We start from the raw sequence: 20266 nt of genomic DNA on the forward strand, positions 1-20266 counted from the left end.
CTGCATGATGGCTGTAACAAGAGGGCATTACATATGAGATACATCTATGACTGACGAGGAATAAATCTGATATATTCTGCATTTTTAAAGACTGTAATGATCGTTTCCCTCGCACTCCTTTTGGTTTGAATGTAGATATCATCAATATGAAATCTGTACAAATCTGTATCTGGACATGCCCTTGACCAAACTCGGCACAATGGAGGAGTCACAATCTGGTGCACTGTTTTGTTTTTTTTGATTTTTGTTTTTTTCCCTTTTCTTTTTTTTGTTTTTTTAGGTCGGATCCACTAGAGGTCGCTAGAGCATTGTATAGAAAACCGTTTTGACAGCTTGTTATTACAAGTCAACAGATGAAACCAAACTGTCATGTCATTTGGGAGCTTGAGCTTTGCGATTGTGGATCTGTTAATAATAAATTGTTTAAGAATATAGCTCTGGTTTCCATGCCTTTGTGAAAAGATTCATCTATCTGGTGTGCTGTCTGTAAAGTGGATTTGAATCTCCATCCACTCCTGATTGTCACATTGTAACATTCCTGCCTGATACAATGAAGCTGATTGATGCTTTAGCCAATGAACGTCCTCATACAGGCGGATGTGGTTCGCAGGAGAAAAACTCACCAATTACGACGGAGCACCCACTTCGTAGAGGCGGGACTTAACCGGGAAAAGAAAGTTGGCACACGCCAATCATAGGCAGCACTCGCTCGTGATTGGTCCACCGGTTTGAATGAGGGTGGGTCTTGACGACAGTCACCGTGTAAGCTACTGTTGAAATTCCAGTGCTAACCAACTTTAGCCAGCTTGCTAACATGTAATGTAGCGAATGTGAAGAACTATACATACACCGCTATTCTGGATATAAATGCACACTTAGTATGTCATGTCCAATAGAGGACTGTTGGAAAAGTCGTCTTAATGTTTGCTACTGCGTGTGTCTCCGCTACTGCAACCAGGACATGTTCAGTTAGCCAGAGCGCAGCAATCGGTGGATAACGAACCTGGCAAGCTAACCAGCCAGCCCGTTTGGACTGGGTCTGCGCTGAGGGATTTGAACAGGTTTCATCGCCCAGAGGACACTTGAAAGCCGGATGCTGTGACTACCATGAGTCCCGCGGGCTGCCCCCATGTGAACAGCTTCAAAGTGGACAACTGGAAGCAGAACCTGAGGGTTATTTATCAGTGTTTCGTGTGGAGCGGCTCGGCAGAGACCAGAAAACGCAAGGTAACAAGTGACAGAGTGGGAACGAGTGTTTGTAAGGAGCTCTAACGTACGACAGAGACGGGATGCGTGTTTGTGTATGTGCGTGGACACTTCCCCGCCCTTCTGAAACAACACAAACATCCGACACTCTGAATGCCAAACTACTGTTCGCCCTCAGCCAAATACTACCCACGCTCCGAGTCGAGCTTTTCCTAGAACTAGTTTAAATACCAACCTCAACACCTGCCAGACTCGTCAGAGGTGCAAAACAGCCAAAACTGAAGCTTAACTACCAGCCAGTTAACTGAACGTTAGCTCACTTCAAAGCTTACAGACCGCATAACAGATTAGAAAGCTGATGTGCATCTGTTTGCATTGGCGCTGCGCCTGCAGTGGCTCCACTTCCTTCCACCAGCACACCGCAGGGCACACATTACTTGGTGGTATTTCCTCGGTTAGGGGACATTAATTGATTTAAAATGAACTAAAACACTCGTGAATCTTTTCCTCACAAACCTCAAGCCATGATGGCATGACAGACAGGCATCACAGCACCGCATGACAGTATCAGGTTTAACGAGAAAAGCAGTGTGTCATCTCTCAGCCTCTCAGGTGTGAGCAGAAGAAAACATCTTGTATTGAGACATGTTTATTGTAAACATTCACACAGGACTGGGGTATAAAATTTATTATTTTTTTATTACAGTTACATGGGGTGTACGTACATATACTGACCTAGAATATCAAAACAAGTCAAGGAAGAGAAAGGGGCAATAAAAGAACTATATGAAAAATAAACAAATCTAGGCTTTTGTGTTGTATCTCAAGTCTTTTGTTACATCAGAGAATGCATTTTAAAACAGGTTGAATTCGTATATATGTATATTTGTGTGTGTGTGTGTGTGTGTGTATAGTAAATAATATCTTTCTTTTTAGGCCATGCTGCGATGTCCAATATATATATCTCAAATAAGAATGGATGATATGGCTTACAGATGATATATTAATATGTGTAGGTTACTTTACAATATACATATATATATGTTAATATACACATTTTCTCTGAAATAACATACCATAAATTCTCAAACAGTGTTTGTTATTGTTATTATATGTTATTGCACTTGCATTTAAAGGTATGATCTGCAACATTTTCCTAAAAAAAAAAATGTGTACACTCTTATTACATAATCTGTTTAAATAATCATTTATGACCAAGTAGAAATATGTGGTGGTGGCTGTATCTGCAGAGACCCTGCCCCTCTGTCTGTATTTACTGATTTTTTTCTCATTGTTTTGCCTTGTTCATAATTTTTCACCAAATGAACAGCTCAAATCCTGTGTTTTGATGACTATTCATCAATTCAGTGGATATAAGCGTTTTGTCCAGTCCAGAAATTTCTTCACTTTACTGTAATGCAGCCTTTAAAGACAAAACTTGTGCCATATTATGATAACCCAAATCCGGGACAATATCTAGTCTCAAATTCCATCATAATATCGATCGCTCTAATCTAAATACGCACATTTTCTCTAAAATAACATGCTGTATATTCTCAGATAGTGGAAAGTTATGATTAGGGCTGGGCAATATGAGCGGAATCAAATAAGCTTTTTTCTCCATTGAATCAACAGTAGTATAGGGATGATTGTTGGTACTGTCACAAAAATAACAGCACAAGATTTTTAACTAATTATCAGTAATGTTGATATAATGACTAAATGAGTAAAGGTAAGCTAGAACAGTCTAGTGAGTTGAGAAAATGACATCTCTTCACTGAAATGCAGCCTTAAAACCCAGGAAAAAACAACATATCCTGATATAACTTTATCCAAAATTTAAGATCTGGTGTCATATCAAGATATCAATGTAATGTAATGCATTGCCCAGCCCTGGATTCACATAGTGTGGGTACAGAGCAGCTGTGAACAATATTAGCATGTAGTGCCTGCATCTGCAGTGTGAGAGTGTGTGCTAGGCTGCATGCATCCTGCACTTGAATGTGCTTTGGGACAACCCTGCGTCCCCTGTCATCTGCTTGGGATCAGTGGAAGCTGGTAGTCCAGGAGGCATGTTTACTGAAATAAATGGTGTAAATATTTGCGGGGTCTCTTCCTGCCGTAATTGCCCGACTCCTTCCCCGAAGAGCGGACAAAGCTGGCAGGAGGGCTTGCATCCCTGCCACGTATTACCTGCCCCTGGCACTACATTTTTATTGATCGTGGCTCAGTTACATACACATATGAGACAAGTCTTCAATCATTCACTCTCACTTCTCACTTCACGCTGACCCTGTCAGCCTCAGATGATCACGATCAACATTCAGTCTGCATCAGACCAGTCCACTGACCTTCTGACGCAGATTGAATTTTAAGCATTTGTTCACCTTGAGAATTCAAAGGCTCCACTCTTTGGTTGGCTACGGTGTCAGTCACACAAGTGTCTAATCACATCAAAGTGACAGGTGCATTGGATTTTCAAACTCATTTCCCATCATATACTGCAGTGTGAATGATGATTGGAGTTTTGCAAGATGATGCATTCTCATTGCCATCACATGTTATAATGTTTAATTATGCCACAGGTACATTCATAATTGCCCATCTTCATGTTTCATTTTGCATGTACAAATAATGATTCCCTTGAAGTCAAATTAATGTTTCAGTGCTTTTATCAACTTATGGTGGCTGTGAAACTCAGCAGCAGTGCTGTAGAAACTAGGGCTTAGTTTTGAAAAAATATCCAATTGTGATTATTTTGACTGGTATTACAGTTGGGATATGATTTGGGATATTAGAAGTAATGATACTTTTTGCATAATTAGTCTTATTTTGATTGAAAAACATGCTAAAATGATTATGGTGTGATTTTTCTTCAGAATCTGCATTATATGAAGATTTTTTTTAAGTCTGTAAAATCTGATGTGTAGAACAGGGCATCTCTGCCTCACAACATTTATTAATTTCAAAGTTTTTTGACACACATTCTGCCTTTAACAAATATTGCACCTCCTGCAATTTCAACATTGCAGAAAACCATATTATGATTGCACCACCAAAAAATAAGACCACAGATCCACTAAACCTTGTGAATCAGTCCTATTCAAAGTCTGAGCTTAGTACCAGAATCAGCAGTACTTTTCTTCAAAGTCCTCCAAAGACTGTCTATTGTTAGTCTGTGCCACTGCTGCTGCCTCCACTCAGTTCAACGACACAAAATACAGTCATTTTGAAAAAGGGTAAATGGCTTATAGACTCAAAGCTGGTGGTCTAAGAAATATTTTACATTGGCTGTTAAGTTAAAGCTGAAATATTTAATGTATTTACTATAGCAAAACCTAAAATGGCCATGACATGTTGAAATACTGGCCTATGTGACAGCAGCACTACAGCCAGTACATAATCTGGTGCAGAATGTCTGTTGCTTGTCACTGCACTTTGTCTTTCCCTCATTTAGCTTTAGTGTCCCTGCAGCCTGCAAGCTACCTGCCTGAGCTTCAAGTCTGTGCAGGATGGGGGGGGGGCTTAAGCCATAAACCACACAGGTTATTGCAAGCTATCTGGAATGCAGTGGTCATTTTTGAAAGCTAGGGTCTTGCATATCTCTCCTTTAATCACCTATATTCTCATATTGTAATGTAATCAGTCCCACTTTCATCATGGAGGACCAGATAGCAAACATTGAGAAAGGTGTTGAGGTGCTAGTTTTGTTGTTGTCTTTTTAAAGTTCCCCTTTCCCCTTTTTTCTTTTCTTTTTTTTCAAAGAATATACAGTATTTGTTTTTGGAGAGAACAGTCCTTTAATTGACCTATCTTGACACTTCCTCTGGATGCAGGCCCTTCCCTTCAGTGGACGAGACAGATGTTGTTGCATTTGGCTCACAGTGTGATAATGTCCTCGCTTACACTTCTAACCAGGATCCTTCCAGCCCATTACACTCTCCTACGCTTCTCCTGGCTCGTCACTAAACATCGCAGTGCGCTCAGAAATATGACATGGACAGAGCTCGGGGTGTTCTCATGGTGTTAAAAGACCTCACTAAGCGCATGGCCTCTAAGTTAGCACATGAACTGCTGTATATTCATAACTACTCCATATGTATGCTCAGACACTTGCTGGCATGACAATAAAGGATGTAAGGATATGTCGACTGATGGGCAGACACAAATTCCTACCTGAATACAATGTTCTCGGGAAGTGGAAAAACACACATGCATACTGTAACACTGACAGTCGCAAGAATGAGTGAGGAGAGACTGTTGCATATTGATGCCTTTTCATAATTCATGTGCTATCTAAGCACTTATGCATGGAGGGATGTGTGCGTGTGACTGGAATAAGAATCAGTGTTTTTGGAGTTCTTATTTTTTCATTTTGTATCTATGTCCATGTTTAGGCTGCTATGCCAAGCAAATGCCAAAATAATCAGTAATTTATATCGGTATACATTGAAATATCTGACCATGAGCTCACATCAAAGGTTAAAACCCAAAGAGCTTTTAAGGTGACCTGTTCCTAGGTGTTTTTTTTAAGGAGGGAGTTTCCAAAATCAATACTTGAATCTGGTTAAGGGAAATAATTGACAATTTTGTTAAATGCACCTGCTTTGTTGCTGAGAATGACATGAGAGGATAAACAGGGCTGTGTATTGGGAAAAATCTGGTGATAAAATAGGTATCACAATGCAGGGGTTATGACTCAATATATTGTGGCATTGCAATTCTGTAAGCAAGGTGATATAATGCTATTTATTACCTAATTTTAGGAAAACTCTCATAGTATAAAGAACACACCACCAAATGCAAAAAGTTTTATGCAGTCAGGGCAGTGCAGAGAAGTATTGAGAGAACACTGCTATCTAGAAGCCAGGGGTTTAAACTAAACACAAAATGATCCACTGCCACAAAGCTTTTAATGCATCAAAAAATTACGATATAGCATTTTTGAGAATTGATCCAGTATCACAAAACATGATATTGTGTCCCCTAAATTTAATATCACTCATGTCTATCAGTAAAATATGAAGCTACAGGCAGGGGATGATTAGCTTAGCTTAGCAAAGCATAAAGACCGGAAATGGGGAAATAGCTAGACTTGCTTGTAGTTTGTATTTTTTGGTTTGTGTACTGCTTAAACAAACAACATCTAATGTGATGAATAGTGATTTTAGGGTGGGTGATTTTGTTACCTTTGGACAAAGGCAGTGTAGCGGTTTACCCCAGCTAAGCTAAGCTGAGTTGGCTGTAGCTTCATGTTTAAGCATTAAAGTGGTGATAAATGTCTCATTTAACTCATGGAAGAAACTAAGTGTATTTCTCAAAATATTGACCAGTTTCTGTACACAGAATGGAGTGGATTATATACATATCTCTTGCAGTTTTTAAAATCTTTGCCAATAGAAATGAAATATTGTTTTATCTGAAAATCCATTGACAGAAAATGAATCATTAGTTATTTTAATAACTGATTAATATTTTAAGTTATTTTTTAGCAAAAGTGCCAAACAAACCCTAGTTCCAGCTTTTTGGAGATCAGCGGCTTCTATGTCATCTATGAAAGGCAGGGCAATACGGACAAAATTAAACATCACAGTATTTTTGATGAGATACTCTTGATATTACGACAGTATTTTAGGGATGACTATTGGTGCTTTCACAAAATGTTAACACAGTAAGATTTTTGACAATCATCAGTACTGTGCACATAACAATTGCTTGTTGTGTATAACAGTCTGTTTGAAGATGTCACCGTGGGTCATGGGAGATGTCTCAAAGATTGTTGCAATGATGCATCAGATGCTACTGGAGCACTGCCTTTCCACCTTCAAACCAGGGTATTTAATATTCTCATGCAACATTAGCTTACAATGTAATGATGGCACAGACACGAGGCAATGCAGCACATCAGCGGTCACTGAAATGCTCTGCTGACCAGTCAGAGGTTTGCCTGCCTGTACAATTGGACTCTGAAGGGAAAATTTAAATCAGCATTTTCTGAACACATACATTAATCTGACATTGACATCAACCTTTTGCAATGGTATCAAATTAGTCTCTAAATATCAGACATTGTTTTCTTGATTTTCTCCTTTTGTCTTTACCTGTCTGTACCTGCCTTCTTCCATTTTTCTTGTCATTCATGTCTTATTTTCTTTATTCTTCTTTCAGGCATTGCTCATTTCCTCTCACCTCCTCATATTCATGCTGGCTCATTGGAATGCCAGCCTCTCATCTGCATGCTTTTGAACTGTTGCTATCTCCCCTCCATCCACAGTCATGCCCCCTCTCTCGTCTTTCCAACATGACTATCAAACAGAATATGTAGGACTGTTTTAATCATTAACAGTTGATATATGTATGTATGTGGTACTATATGCAGTGTGTGTGCGTGGCAATTAGACTGTGACAAAAATGGGAGAGATGCCTGTTTATGATTTCAGAAGTAAATTTATGTCAAACAAATTAGGAGGGAACAATACATTTAGGAAAAAAAATAAATATTTTTTTTAATGCAACAATGTGTTGTTGATGCTGGGTGAACAGGAGCACCCAGAGAAAACTCCAAAAATGCAATAAGTAATTTTTTAAAGCAACCACATATAACATAATATGTTATTGAAGGTAGGAGAAACCAGAGCACCCAACCCAGTAGTAGTAGTAGTAGTACAATCTTAACCAGTGGCCATTCTTAGCATTGTTCTCAGACTGGCCTTTTTTTGGCACTGTTGGCGCTGCAGTGTTCTGTAGTCCTAGTGTCTGATACCTGGAACACTGATGACTAACTTAAGGAGATGTTTCTTCTTGACTATTCAGTATCTCTTTGCAGGTATCGGCACAGGAACTCTCAACCCTGCAGTGATTGTTTTCTGATACTACTGTCTGACACCCAGAACACTGCTGATTGAGTTCTGGTGTTTCTTCTTGAGTATTCAGTATCTCTTTGCAGATATCGGCACAGGAACTCTCACCCGTTCTGTGAATGTTCTCTGGTTCTGCTGTCTGATACCACTGGGTTCAGCAGTTTCTTCTTTAACAACTGTTGTGTCTAGGGTGTGGACACTGGCGCTCACAACCTTGCAGTGACTGTTTTGTGGTGCAGTTGTCTGATTCCTGGAAGACTGATGACTGACTGAAGGTTTTTCTTCTGTCTGTTATCTCTGAGCAGACGTTCCAGTACTGCTGGCTGTTGCTTTCGATCCTGTAGTCGGTTCTGATAGGCCTAGAGACCACATGTCTATGCCCTCACTAAAAGGAAAATCTGTCATTACTTCTGCTGCCCTGTGCCAGAAGGCTTGTACCAGACACTAGACTTGAAGGCAGATGCTAGACATCCCAGGCCAAAGTCACTTAACTTGACTCTCAATGGCTGCTGCGTGCAGTCAACAACCATAACATTGTCAGGTTTGAGGTCTGCATGAATAATTCCTATGGATCTCAGGTGGGACGGGGCTGTGGCCAGCTGATGAATGACTTGTCTTAACTCTGTCATGAGAAGAATGTTTACAGGGTTGTCCAGTTCGGGTGAATCTTCTTCCCTGTCTCTTGTGTTTAAGCTGTTGGCAGGGGAGCTCTGAACACTATAAGACTCGTGACTGACTTCAGATATGTGTCAGAGATGTCTGCACAGGAGTTTTTGACATTACAGTGAATATTTTCTGGTCTTTCTCTCTTATAACAGTAAGACCTCTGATTCAGTTCAGGTGATTCTTCAGTGTTTATTGTCTTCAAGTTGTCAGCACCGGAGCTTTGTGAGACACTGTGAGCAAGGAAAGGATGCTGTAGAACCTCTGGGGTTTATTCATAGGACAGCTGAAGATACAACAGGAAAGGGGGTAGAGAGAGAGGACGACATGCAGCAAATGGGCCAGTGGTCGGAGTTGAACTGGCGGCTGTTGCAGAAGACTGATAGCCTTGGTACATGGGGCCCACGCTCCCCCAACTGAGCTACAGGGATGCCCCAAACCTCCAGGGGTTTGATGCGCCGGCCACTTTCCAGTTCCAGAATCCTTTTAATCAGGTCCATGCTGATAACTGTGGTTTTCTCTTCTCATCCCCTTCTGCTGCTCAAGGTCATCAAGACACCAGAGTCTAAATTATTTTGTTTCCTTATCTGGGTAGCCTGTCTCGTGCGTAAACTCTTCTGGTGAGTGAATTCTCTAGCGCTGCTGGCCGTTGTTTTGCACCTTAAAATAAAAGTCGGTACCCTGCCCACAGTCCAGCGCATTATCTGCTAGCTGGCCTTGAGTCTCTATGATGAAGAAATCTCTATGGCCTCATTAAAAGGAATATGTGGTATAATTTCTGATGCCCTGTACCAGGTGGTCCCCAAACACACACCAAGCTGGCAGGCTGACACTTTCAATGGCTGCTGCATGACAATTCCTGTGGCACTTAGTTGGTAAAGGGCTGTGGTCAGCTGATGAACAACTGGTCTCAGCTCAGTCATGGGAAGTCCCTGGTTATTTTTTTTCTCTGTGTACGAACACAGGCTGTGATCCATGAGGTCAAAGGTCAAGTAAATTTGATTCTTATCGAAGAAAAACCTCTTCCACTTCACAATGTTGCACTTGTCTGGGTCCAAACACTACAGCCAGTTGGTTCTTGACGGCCACCATCTGGCGTGTTTCAGTGTTGTGGCATTTGGATACAAAACCAAAGCCGTGCTCCCTGAGGTAGGGCTCCACACAGTGACACTTTCCAAGTTTGATCCCTCATACTAGATGTATTGTTCATTGTCATTTGGAAGGATGTTTTGTTATGTTGTTTGTGTTGGTTAGTTTGCAACTATTTGGTGAACATAGAGGAGTAATTAGTAGCTGAAAAGCCGGATATTTCTTGGTGGTGGGGATCAGAACAGAACTAAAATGAATAGCTAAAATCAACTTTTTTTTTTACAGCCTCCATCTGGAACCAGCAATAAGGAAGAATTACTATTTGTTAGTGTTTATTATTGATTTGCAATGTGACAAAACAAAATGCAACATGTTTTTAAAAAACAAATATCTTAAAATAAAACAGGACAAAGACAAAGACAAGAAAGTACCACATCTGTTGCAAATGTGTCTCTATTGGTGCAACATAAACCATTTCTCTGTTTATGTCTCTCCACCACCCCCTCCCCCTGTCTTCCAGGCCAAGTCATGTATCTGCCACATGTGCGGCGCCCACCTCAACAGACTCCACTCCTGCCTGTACTGCGTCTTCTTCGCCTGCTTTGCCAAAAAACACATCCATGAACATGCCAAGAGCAAACGGCATAACCTAGGTATGGCACATAATAACACATACACACACACTCTCACTGTTACACACAGAGGCATTCACAGTGTCCACAGGTGCAGCTGCAGCAGGTGTGTTTTGAGGCTTGTGTTATACACAGGGTGTCACACCAGGCATCCAGACCTGCAATTAGCCCCCTTTTGCGTAAATGAGTTGGTCCTGCCTCCTAAACAGACACACTCACAGTCTATACACCATGCACACACACACACCCACCCACACACAACGCCATCAGTAATGCTTCTTGTCTCAAAACAAAGGCTGCTAAAACGGCTAATTATACAGATGAGTGGCTAATGAAGACGTAGCCTGGTGTGATTGCATAAAGCGCTGACGGTTCATAAACACCAGAGGGTTTGTGTTTGTGTCTTGTGTATTTAAAGGGATAGTTCAGGTTTTTTGAAGTGAGATTGTATGAGAAGAGGGGTTGTGTGTGTAGTCAGTGTATTGCCTGCAGTAGATGGCAGGCGGCATGCCCCAATTTTTAAGCAGCAGGCGCACCAGAAGTTAAGCAATGAACTGCTGTGGACAGGGTCAGCAGCAAATCGTGTTTCAGCCACCTAAAACAAAAAACCCACTTCAAAAAAAAATCTATATCAGTTAAAGTATACGCTATATTTTCAAGGCTTTACTCTGCTGCCAGACAACCTTTTCTGGTGGGAAACTGTTGTTAGATAAGCCAGATGTCACTCTCTCCAAACCAACCAAACTCTTTTGTCGAAATAAGTAATTGTACCTCGCTGAACACAGGAATTGCTGGTGTAGGGCTGCCTCAAACTGTTTGTTATTGTGTGACTTTGGTGAATCAGAACCATCCTTTTAAATACCGAAGTCACACAGTAACACAAAGTAACAGATCGAAGGCAGCGATAGACCAGAAACTCCATTTGGCTTCTATATAGGGGGTTTCTTGTTGGAAAAGGCGGTCTGATGACAAAGTCAAGTGGTAAAAATATTCTAAATATCACATACACTAAATTAGGGTTAAAATGTATTTCGCTGCTGACCCTGTCCACTGCAGTGTATTTCTCAGCTTCTTATACTCCTGCTGCTTCTCAAAACTAGAGGCGTGCTGACTACCATGTACTGTAGGTGACACACTGACTATCGCTAAGTACCTCAAACAACCCCACTTCAAAGAATTCCAAACTATCCTTTTAAGGTCCTTGAGCTAGTTATACTGTATATTGGACTGGGACACATTTGTAGTTTTGTGATGCATTTAATCAAGCAAAATAATCAAGAGCAATACAGAGAGCTATTATGTAACTCAGTGCAACATAATTGCAACACAGTCTAAAAGGCTCGGCCTCATGGGGGATTTGAATGTCACCTGTGTATTTGGCCTCATGTAGCCCATTAGAGGGAATATATGCATTAGTGAACTTACTAATGAATAGAGACTGAGGTCTGTCTTGTTGGCTGATTAAAATGAAGCACCTAAGAATCTATTTTATTGGGTGCACCTCCCTGTTTTTTTCAGTCAGCTTCCTCTGCAACCCTTCAAAATATTCAGTGGTGTGTGTGCTTATGGGGTTAGACACAAACAGGAGAGTTGCCTCCGCCTTGTTTTGACAGGATTATTATTTCCAGGTCAGCAAAGGTAACATGAAAACATCACACATCACTGATTTCTGATGATCGGCAGCGGGTTTGTTTAAATATTCTTCCTTAAAAAAATGACTGAGAAAGCTTCTATTTTCAGAAATGCATCAACCGCTCTGTGTTTCTCGGCACAGCTCGTACGGAGGTCGCTTTGTTGGCAAGTGCTCACCGTGACAAATGGGAAAGTTGTATTTCACTTCACTGATTTAAATATTTGCATCAAACAGACAACAATCTGGATGGCTCCAGATTTGAACAAAAGACGTGGGTGTTTGCTGAACACCAAGAACCAGTTGGCTGTTTTCCCCGTCCATGCTACTCCCACAGCAACACACGGCCTGTAATAATCAAAATATTGCACACAAATCACCAAATTATTACAGAGAAAATTGCTGTGAATTATCTCATCCCAGTGTAACAACTGCTGAATGTGTACAATCTTAGGTAGGATGGGAAGTAGCCTTTGTGCAAAGAAAGGATGATAATGATATTAGGCCTACTAGTAATGATTATTTTAATTGTCGAATAATCTGTCAATCATTTTCTCGATTCCTGAAGCCCTGTTCTCAAATGTCTTCTTTTGTCTATATACATACATACATACACATGTATCAAATCAGACTAAATATTTTTGTCTCTGTAAATACTATAACAAATAATATTTATACTGTGTTCATATATATTAGCCCTTATCCAATTTTTTTATATACATCAAATCCTTAATTTAGTCATTTATGCTATTCGTATACATATGTAAATCTATATATATATATCAGTTGAAGTATTGTACATGCACACACATACAGACATGTACATACATTGCCTGGCCAAAAAAAGTCAGCACCTGGATTTAACTAGGCAAATAGGTAAGAGTCTTCCATTAGATAATTACTGCAGTGATTAATATGTTTTAGCTGGCAACAAGTTATTCAACCTTAACTGATGCAGTGAGTAGCTTCTCATTTCTTAAACAACCATGTCAGCGACATATCCTGTGGTCGCGGAAAAGATGTTACTATCGTTACAGAAGGGTCAAATTATTTGAAATTGATGAAACTACTAAAATTGTGTTAATAACTGTCCAAAGCATTATTAAAAGCTGAATAAGTACTTAAACGTTGAAATGGTGAAAATCAACAGTACAACCCACGTTTATGTTTAAAAGTGAAAGTAAGAACATTTCTACACGCACAAAGTAAAGAGAACTCAAACAGCTGTGTAGTCTCAAGAAAACCACTTATCAGGGAGGCTAATCGGGGAAAAAAGGGTTTCAGTTTGCTAGAGAGCATAAAGATTAGACTCTGGAGCAATGAAAAAAGGTCATGTGTTCTGATGAGTCCAGATTTACCCTGTTCCAGAGTGATGGGTGCGTCAGGGTAAGAAGACAAGCAGATGAAGTGATGTACCCATCATGCCTAGTGCAGAACGTGTAAGCCTGCAGGAGCAGTGTTATTATCTGGGGTTGCTTCAGTTGCTCAGGTCGAGGTTCAGCAACGTTATGTGCCTCACTACCTGAATATTCTGAATGAGCAGGTTTTTCCATCAATGGAGTTTTTTCCTTCCCTGATGGCACAGGCACATCCCAAGATGACAATGCCAGGATTCATTGGGTTCAGATTGTGAAAGAGTGGTTCAGGGAGCATGAGGCATCATTTTCACACATGGATTAGCCACCACAGAGTCCAGACCTTAACCCCATTGAGGATCTCTCAAAAGACTTTATGCAGCGCTCTGCGGCAGTTAACATTATGCATTCATACTGCAAAAGGTGCAGGTGGCAACTATATGAGCTACTATAAAGCAACACGCTAAGCACTTGGCAAGGTGAAAATGCTCTTTGCAGTTCACAGCTCTGGAACACAGGCGCATTGATGTTGCAGCAGCATAGTCACATAGTGTGCAGACATTTGTACAATTGTTTTTAACAACACTGAGCCAAAAACAAGACTTCAGAAGCAACACTGAAAAGATACTGGAAACAGCATATTCTCTTCAACACAAGGCGTCGTCCTGTTAGACTGAATGCTGCGATACCAGCTCTACACCCGCCAGCTTTCTTTTTTATTCTCCACATAATAGAATTAGGCTGTTTGAGCTTCGAGTGAAGTGCGTTCCACTGCGGTGTTCGGAGGAGAACGGTGCTGCAGCAAACACACTCAGGGTGTCCATGACAAAGGCTGGGTTTGGCAGATGTTGAGAATCTGCCAGTTTGTTTTTATGAAGCCTCCTTTGCTCTGTGTTATCGCTCAGCTCAGGAAGACCCCCTCTGGTGTCTGTGTGTGTGTGTGTGCGAGTGTGTTTCCCACTGAGTGTAATTGTGAGTTTAATTAGGTTAGCTGCTGAATCAAACACTGCAAAAAATAGAGTGAGAAACAGTCTGATACAGAGGCAGAGAAAAGATTTTTTAAAAAAGGGACAGATCTCAGCAGACTGGTGAGGAGGTAATTAAGCCGTCTTTAACAAACCCTGTGGAATTAGCTTCCATTAAACCCCCGGCCCCTCCTCCTCCTCCTTCCTGCTTCTCCTCCCCCTTTCTTTTTCGCGTTTCCATCTCTTTCATTCGACCGTTTTATGCATTTTCACTCACAGCTATTTGGTTGATGCTGTTCACAGCCTCATATCGGGCTCACTCTCGTCTCTTTTGCCCTCCTTCTGTTCCCATGGTTACCTGATGACCCTTTCGATATTCAGAATTGTGGAAAGCATCACATCTAATTGCGCTTGCACCGTCAGCCATCCTCTCCTTATCAATTCAGTGAAGTTGTCTACTTCCTTCCTTCCCTCTCTCCTTCCTTTCCTCCATCCTGCTTCGTCCCCCCCCCCCCCCCCTTCATACCTGCAGAGGATGACAGCCCGGGAGAAGCCGACAGGCAGGTTGTCATGGCAACAGCAAACAGGTAGCTGCAGGGTACGGAGCAGGTGAGGAGGGAAGGGGGAGAGGGAACGGAAGGACGGTTTTGAAGATTTAAGTGAGTGTGTGACAGTGGAAGATTGCACAGTTAGATAGACGCCTCCTTCCCTCCCTCCCTCCCTCCTCCTCACCTTTTGACTTCTCATTGCTCTCGCCATCTCTCGAGGGCGTCTCTCCGTCGTTCCTGGATGGTGTTAACAGATAGCTGATATGTCAGCAGATAAGCCCAGCTACCTGGCATCACAGCACCATGGCAACGTGGCCTGAATGGGAAAGAGGCTGAGAGACAAGGCAGTTAACGTTCAAACAGCTTGTAGCGATGCACAGACCTTTTTCACCCTCTGACAAACAGATAAACTGAGTGTCCCCACATTTGAATAAAACAGCCTCCTCATTCATCACGTTTTTTCTTTGCAGCTATTGACCTGCTGTATGGAGGAATTTACTGTTTTATGTGCCAAGACTACATATATGACAAAGACATGGAGCAGATTGCCAAAGAGGAACAGAGGAAAGCGTGGAAAATGCAAGGTATGACAGCATTAAACACACATAGCCATACCACACATTGTGGTGTACACACCATTCCAAAATTGTATGATGTCTCCAATGACTATTACAGCTCTTACTCCAAAGGTTTAAGTGAAAATGGAGCGATCTTAGACATTACGCGAAATTGTTTTTCTTAAGGGAGTCATTTAGATTATTTGAAGTTGAGGTATTAATAGTCTGACATTAGCTACAGAAGATGCCATTTTGGAAAGCTACACAATGAACTGCTGTGGACAGGGTCAGCAGCAAAATATATTTTAGGCACGTAAAAAAGCTAAAGCTAAAAAAAAAAGTTAATCTTTTCACCACTTTTACGGTGCCGTCAGACAGTGTTATCTGATGCAAAACCGCCACTTCCTCCATGCCAACCAAACCCAAGAGACAAAATCAGTAATTTTACTGTGCAGAAAACACAAGCTGCTGTTCTACCACTGCCTCAGTCTCTTAGTTTGTTTAGAGGCAGCGGTAGACAAGCCACTCCCATGTTCTGTGAGGTAAAAGTTTGGTTGGTTTAAAGAAAGCAATATATGGCTTATATAACTGCGGTATCCTATCAAAAGAGCCCGTGTGACAGTAAAGTAAATTGATGGAAATATTCTATATATAGCATACACTTGAAATTATATAGACTTTTTTTGGTTTTTTTGAGGTGGACCTTTTTAGCTGATTAAAATACTGTTTGTTGCTGTCCCCGTCCACAGCAGTTTATTGCTTATCTTATTTACGAGCTATCCCTTTAAACCTAGAAAGTGAAGAGAGGAGCATTCAATCCTTTGTTTATGTGTTTGTGTGTGTGTGTGTGATATGTGTGTGTGTGTGATATGTGTGTGATGTGTGTTCCAGGCATAGGGGAGAAGTACTCGACATGGGAGCCCACCAAGAGGGAACTGGAGCTGCTCCGCCACAACCCCAAGAGGAGGAGAATCACCTCCAACTGTACTATTGGTTAGTATCTCTTTGTGTTTCATAGACACACAAACACACACACAGCGGTGTTAGAGAGGATGCCTGTGTAGCTGCAAAGAGCTGGTGTCATTCTGGGCCAATGGCTCAGTTTCACAAAGAGAGGGACACAATGGAGGTGTCAGAGGGAATAGCATAATGTTGCAGAAGTGATCTTGTAGAGTTGCTATGTTGAACCTATTGTTTTGACTCTGCTTTGGCAGTAATAGTCATTATTATATATAAACGAAACATACTAAAATACAAATTATCCTGAATAGAAGTGAAAGGCTCAGGATTTGAACCTAAACATTAACCTTAAAATATGCAGAAGTACTGAAAATAATTCCAAAGAACACCAAAACAAAGATAAAAAACCAAATATACCTTGAAGTTCCAGAAGTTTACCAATTAGGAGTTGCACAGCCTCAGGTAATGTGCACTTTTTAAACTGCTCAGATTTGAAACAAAGTCCTCCAGAGGGCATTTGCTTTAGGCTTCCGATAAATATATCATCTCTGATCAGCCAACTTTAAGATTTTGTAAACGTTGCTTTTCTGTTCAAGGTTTTCACATGCTGTAGTGCCAAGATATGTGAACTCTTTCATATTTTCTCATTGTTTCCCAGCAGGAGACAATTAAAGTGTAACTTCACCCCCAGGTTTGCGTATGACTCCACACTCTAGCTACTTTTTAGCGTTTTTCAAAATTATGCAAAGGGCTTACGAGGGTTAGGGGGTGGATGTGTGAGGGAGAAGTTGCTCAATGAGGTGGGCTGCCCACCTCTGACTAGAGGGCTTTCATTTTTTTCTTTTTTTGTAACTTACATTTCATGAAATAAGTCCCAGTTGGTTGACTCAGTCATTGGCCTTGCAAAATTCAGGGTGATTTAATACGACAGATGGCATGCTGAGCCATTTAACTTACAGTTCAGTCATACTTTTACATGTGCAGGACCTTTTTAATCTGGGGTGACAATGTTCCCACACAAGCGCTGTAAGTATCAATGACTGGAGGTGCCAAAACTTTCTACAACTCAAACGTTAAAAGTCAGTACTCTGCTTCAGCCACTAACGTGAAAGGCCACAGACCAGACCAGGATCTGGGTGTGGTCATTGACTCAGACTTGTAATATCCACATTAAAAGGGACATGTTTTTTTTTTCACTTGCACAGTCAGGCAAGTGAGTCAGAAAGCTACTTTCCCAAACTGACTTTTTACTTGCTCCTGTACAAGTTGTTTTATTTATTAGTGTTTATCAAATAACAGCAAAGACTAAAGTTAATTGTCATTTTTAATTTAGGGCTGCAATGTCTATAAAATGTCAGAAAATAACAAAAAAAATAACCATCCCAGTTTCTCAGACTCCAAGATGATGTCTTAATTAAATGTCTTACCAGAATAGATTATAGCTTAATTCTTTTATACCACTCGCCTGCTTGGGCAAGTGAGTTGCTAGATTTAACAAGCCCAACATGGCATTTTACTTGTCCCAGGCAAGCAGGTGGTCCTTAATGTTGAGACTTTTCCACTTACCTGTAGTGCTATTCATCCAGATCATTTTGGTGTGAATTGCTGAGTTTTTCGGCCTTAGAGATGTCTGCCTTCTCTCAAATATAACAGAACTACTCTGCATTCAGCTCGTGGTGCTGAAAGCGACCAAAAAATACCTTTGAAAAACTCAACAGCAATGTCTCTTTCCATAAATTATGAACTGATTACTCAAGATAATCCACAGAACTTGTTTTGACCTGTCACATGAAGAATTTATCAAGAATTATTATGTCTCAGCAGGATTTAGGAAAACCTGCGTTTTCTCCGGTGACGCTGTCTTTACAGGTCTCTGTGTAAAGTGGATCAGACAGCTGCAGCTGATTTAGAACGCTGCTGCTCAAATCATCACTAAGACCAGGAGATTATGAAGCATCTAGACCTCTTAGATGGTCTCGACAACTCTGCTTACTGTCTCCAGGGTCTAAACTAAACCAGCAGAAGATGCATTTAGGTTTATGCTTCACAAAATTGGAACAAACTCACAGTAAAGTCTTAAGCCCTGTTTTAAAAGAACTGTTTGTCACTGCACTTGCATTAGATTTGGGACCACTTTTATTCTGTTTTTATTTATTCTGTTTAGATATTGCTGCGTTTCTTGTCTAATGCGTGCTGTCTTATGTAAAGCACTTTGAATTACCTGGTCGTTTAAAGGTGTCATTCAAATAAACCGGCCTTGTTTTGCCTATTGTATGAATAGTTGAAAAGAGCCTGAACTTGACTTTAAACAAAGAAATCGCATTTCCTCAAACAAATTTGGGCATCTTTGGAAAAACTAGCATGGAAACAATTCATCTTGACAAAAATTTATCTGACAGCACTTTTGATAAGTAGAGGAATAACAGGCCATGTCTGGTACTCTCTGTTTTATATCATTATACATTGAAGATCTTCAGGTTTTGACTGTTAGTAGGACAGAAATAAAAGTCACGTTGGGCTCTGGAAACTTGCAGGAGGCATTTTCTGACTATTATTTTCTATTTTCTGACAAAGACGATAAGTTAAGCTGTAGGTGGCGCCAGTTCTCCAGTCAGAAAACCATTATACCATTAGCACCAGTTGAACTTCAATGTATAAAATGCTCTCTACACATTAATACATGTTCGTTTCATGTAGTCATGTAAGGAAGGTCATATCAGATCTATATTGATCATAGATGTACAACCCCAATTCCATAAAAGTTGGGACATTGTGTAAAATGTAAATAAAAACAGAATGCAATGATTTTTAAAAGCTCTTTCTCCGATATTCAATTGAGGACAGTACAAAGACAAGACATTTATTGTTCAGACTGATAAACTTTATTTATTCGTTTTGTATCAAGACGTTCCTAAAAAGGTTAGGAGCATGTTTGCCACTGTGTTGCATCACCTTTTCTTTTAACGCTCTGTAAGCGTTTGGGAACTTGGGACACTAATTGTTGAAGCTTTGAAAGTTAAATTCTTTCACATTCTTGCTTAATATACGACTTCATGTGCTCAACAGTCTGAAGTCTCCATTGTTGTATTTTTTGCTTCGTAATGCTGCACATATTTTCAGTGGGAGACAAGTCTGGACTTAATCAGTCTGAAGACTAAATGTCTCGTCTTTGTTCTCTATTCATTTGAAAACAAGTCAAAAAGTATTTGCAGATCATCGCATTCTGTTTATTTACATTTCATACAATATCCCAACTTTTTTGGACTTGGGGTTGTATTATAGAGCCATTGGAGGGATGTCAGGACACAGCTGATTAGTCGTGTGTCAGGATTTATTTAGAAAAAGTGTTTTGATCTCCCTTCAAATACATTAACTCCTTTTTCGAAAGGGCAAAGTTTTTTGTTTTTCATCAACCTTTTCTGATGCAGTACTTCAAAATGTGCATGAAAATACATTGATGGAAACACGGTTAGTGACATCCTGTGTGCCGACAGCCTACATACGACTGTGATCACTGGTCTGTCATGCAGATATGGGCGGCAGACTTGTTGTCTTCAGAGAAAAGCAGCAGCACAGTATTAAAGCAACAGGGAACATTAGAGTGAAACAGTGTCGTAGTTTGGCACCGTACGGCACCGAGGAGAGCTGCCATACGTTTAACACCTTGTAGCAGCCTGCAGGAATCTGCTCGAGCACCATTAACATCCCTGGCACTAGCTTAGGTGAGGGAAATTATAGGCCTGGCTGCTCATCTGTGAGAACACTACCTCCCTCCTCCTTCTCCTGTGTCCTCTTTTCTTT

The 20266-nt window shown here is 40.7% G+C and overlaps 1 protein-coding gene across 1 annotated transcript in view; it reads left to right on the forward strand.

Moving 5' to 3' along the window:
• Positions 1–102: 102 nt before the first annotated feature.
• usp22 (ubiquitin specific peptidase 22) overlaps positions 103–20266 on the forward strand; it is a 29673-nt gene continuing 9509 nt past the window's right edge. Inside the window, exons 1-4 of the mRNA XM_084740058.1 lie at positions 103–1227; positions 10339–10471; positions 15419–15532; positions 16397–16498. Coding sequence (XP_084596184.1) covers positions 1108–1227; positions 10339–10471; positions 15419–15532; positions 16397–16498 — 469 coding nt within the window. The 5' untranslated portion in view covers positions 103–1107. The remainder of the gene's footprint in view (positions 1228–10338; positions 10472–15418; positions 15533–16396; positions 16499–20266) is intronic.

This window comes from Lutjanus erythropterus, chromosome 17 (assembly GCF_056507025.1).
Source record: "Lutjanus erythropterus isolate fLutEry1 chromosome 17, fLutEry1.hap2, whole genome shotgun sequence".
In the NCBI taxonomy this organism is placed as follows: domain Eukaryota; kingdom Metazoa; phylum Chordata; class Actinopteri; order Lutjaniformes; family Lutjanidae; genus Lutjanus; species Lutjanus erythropterus.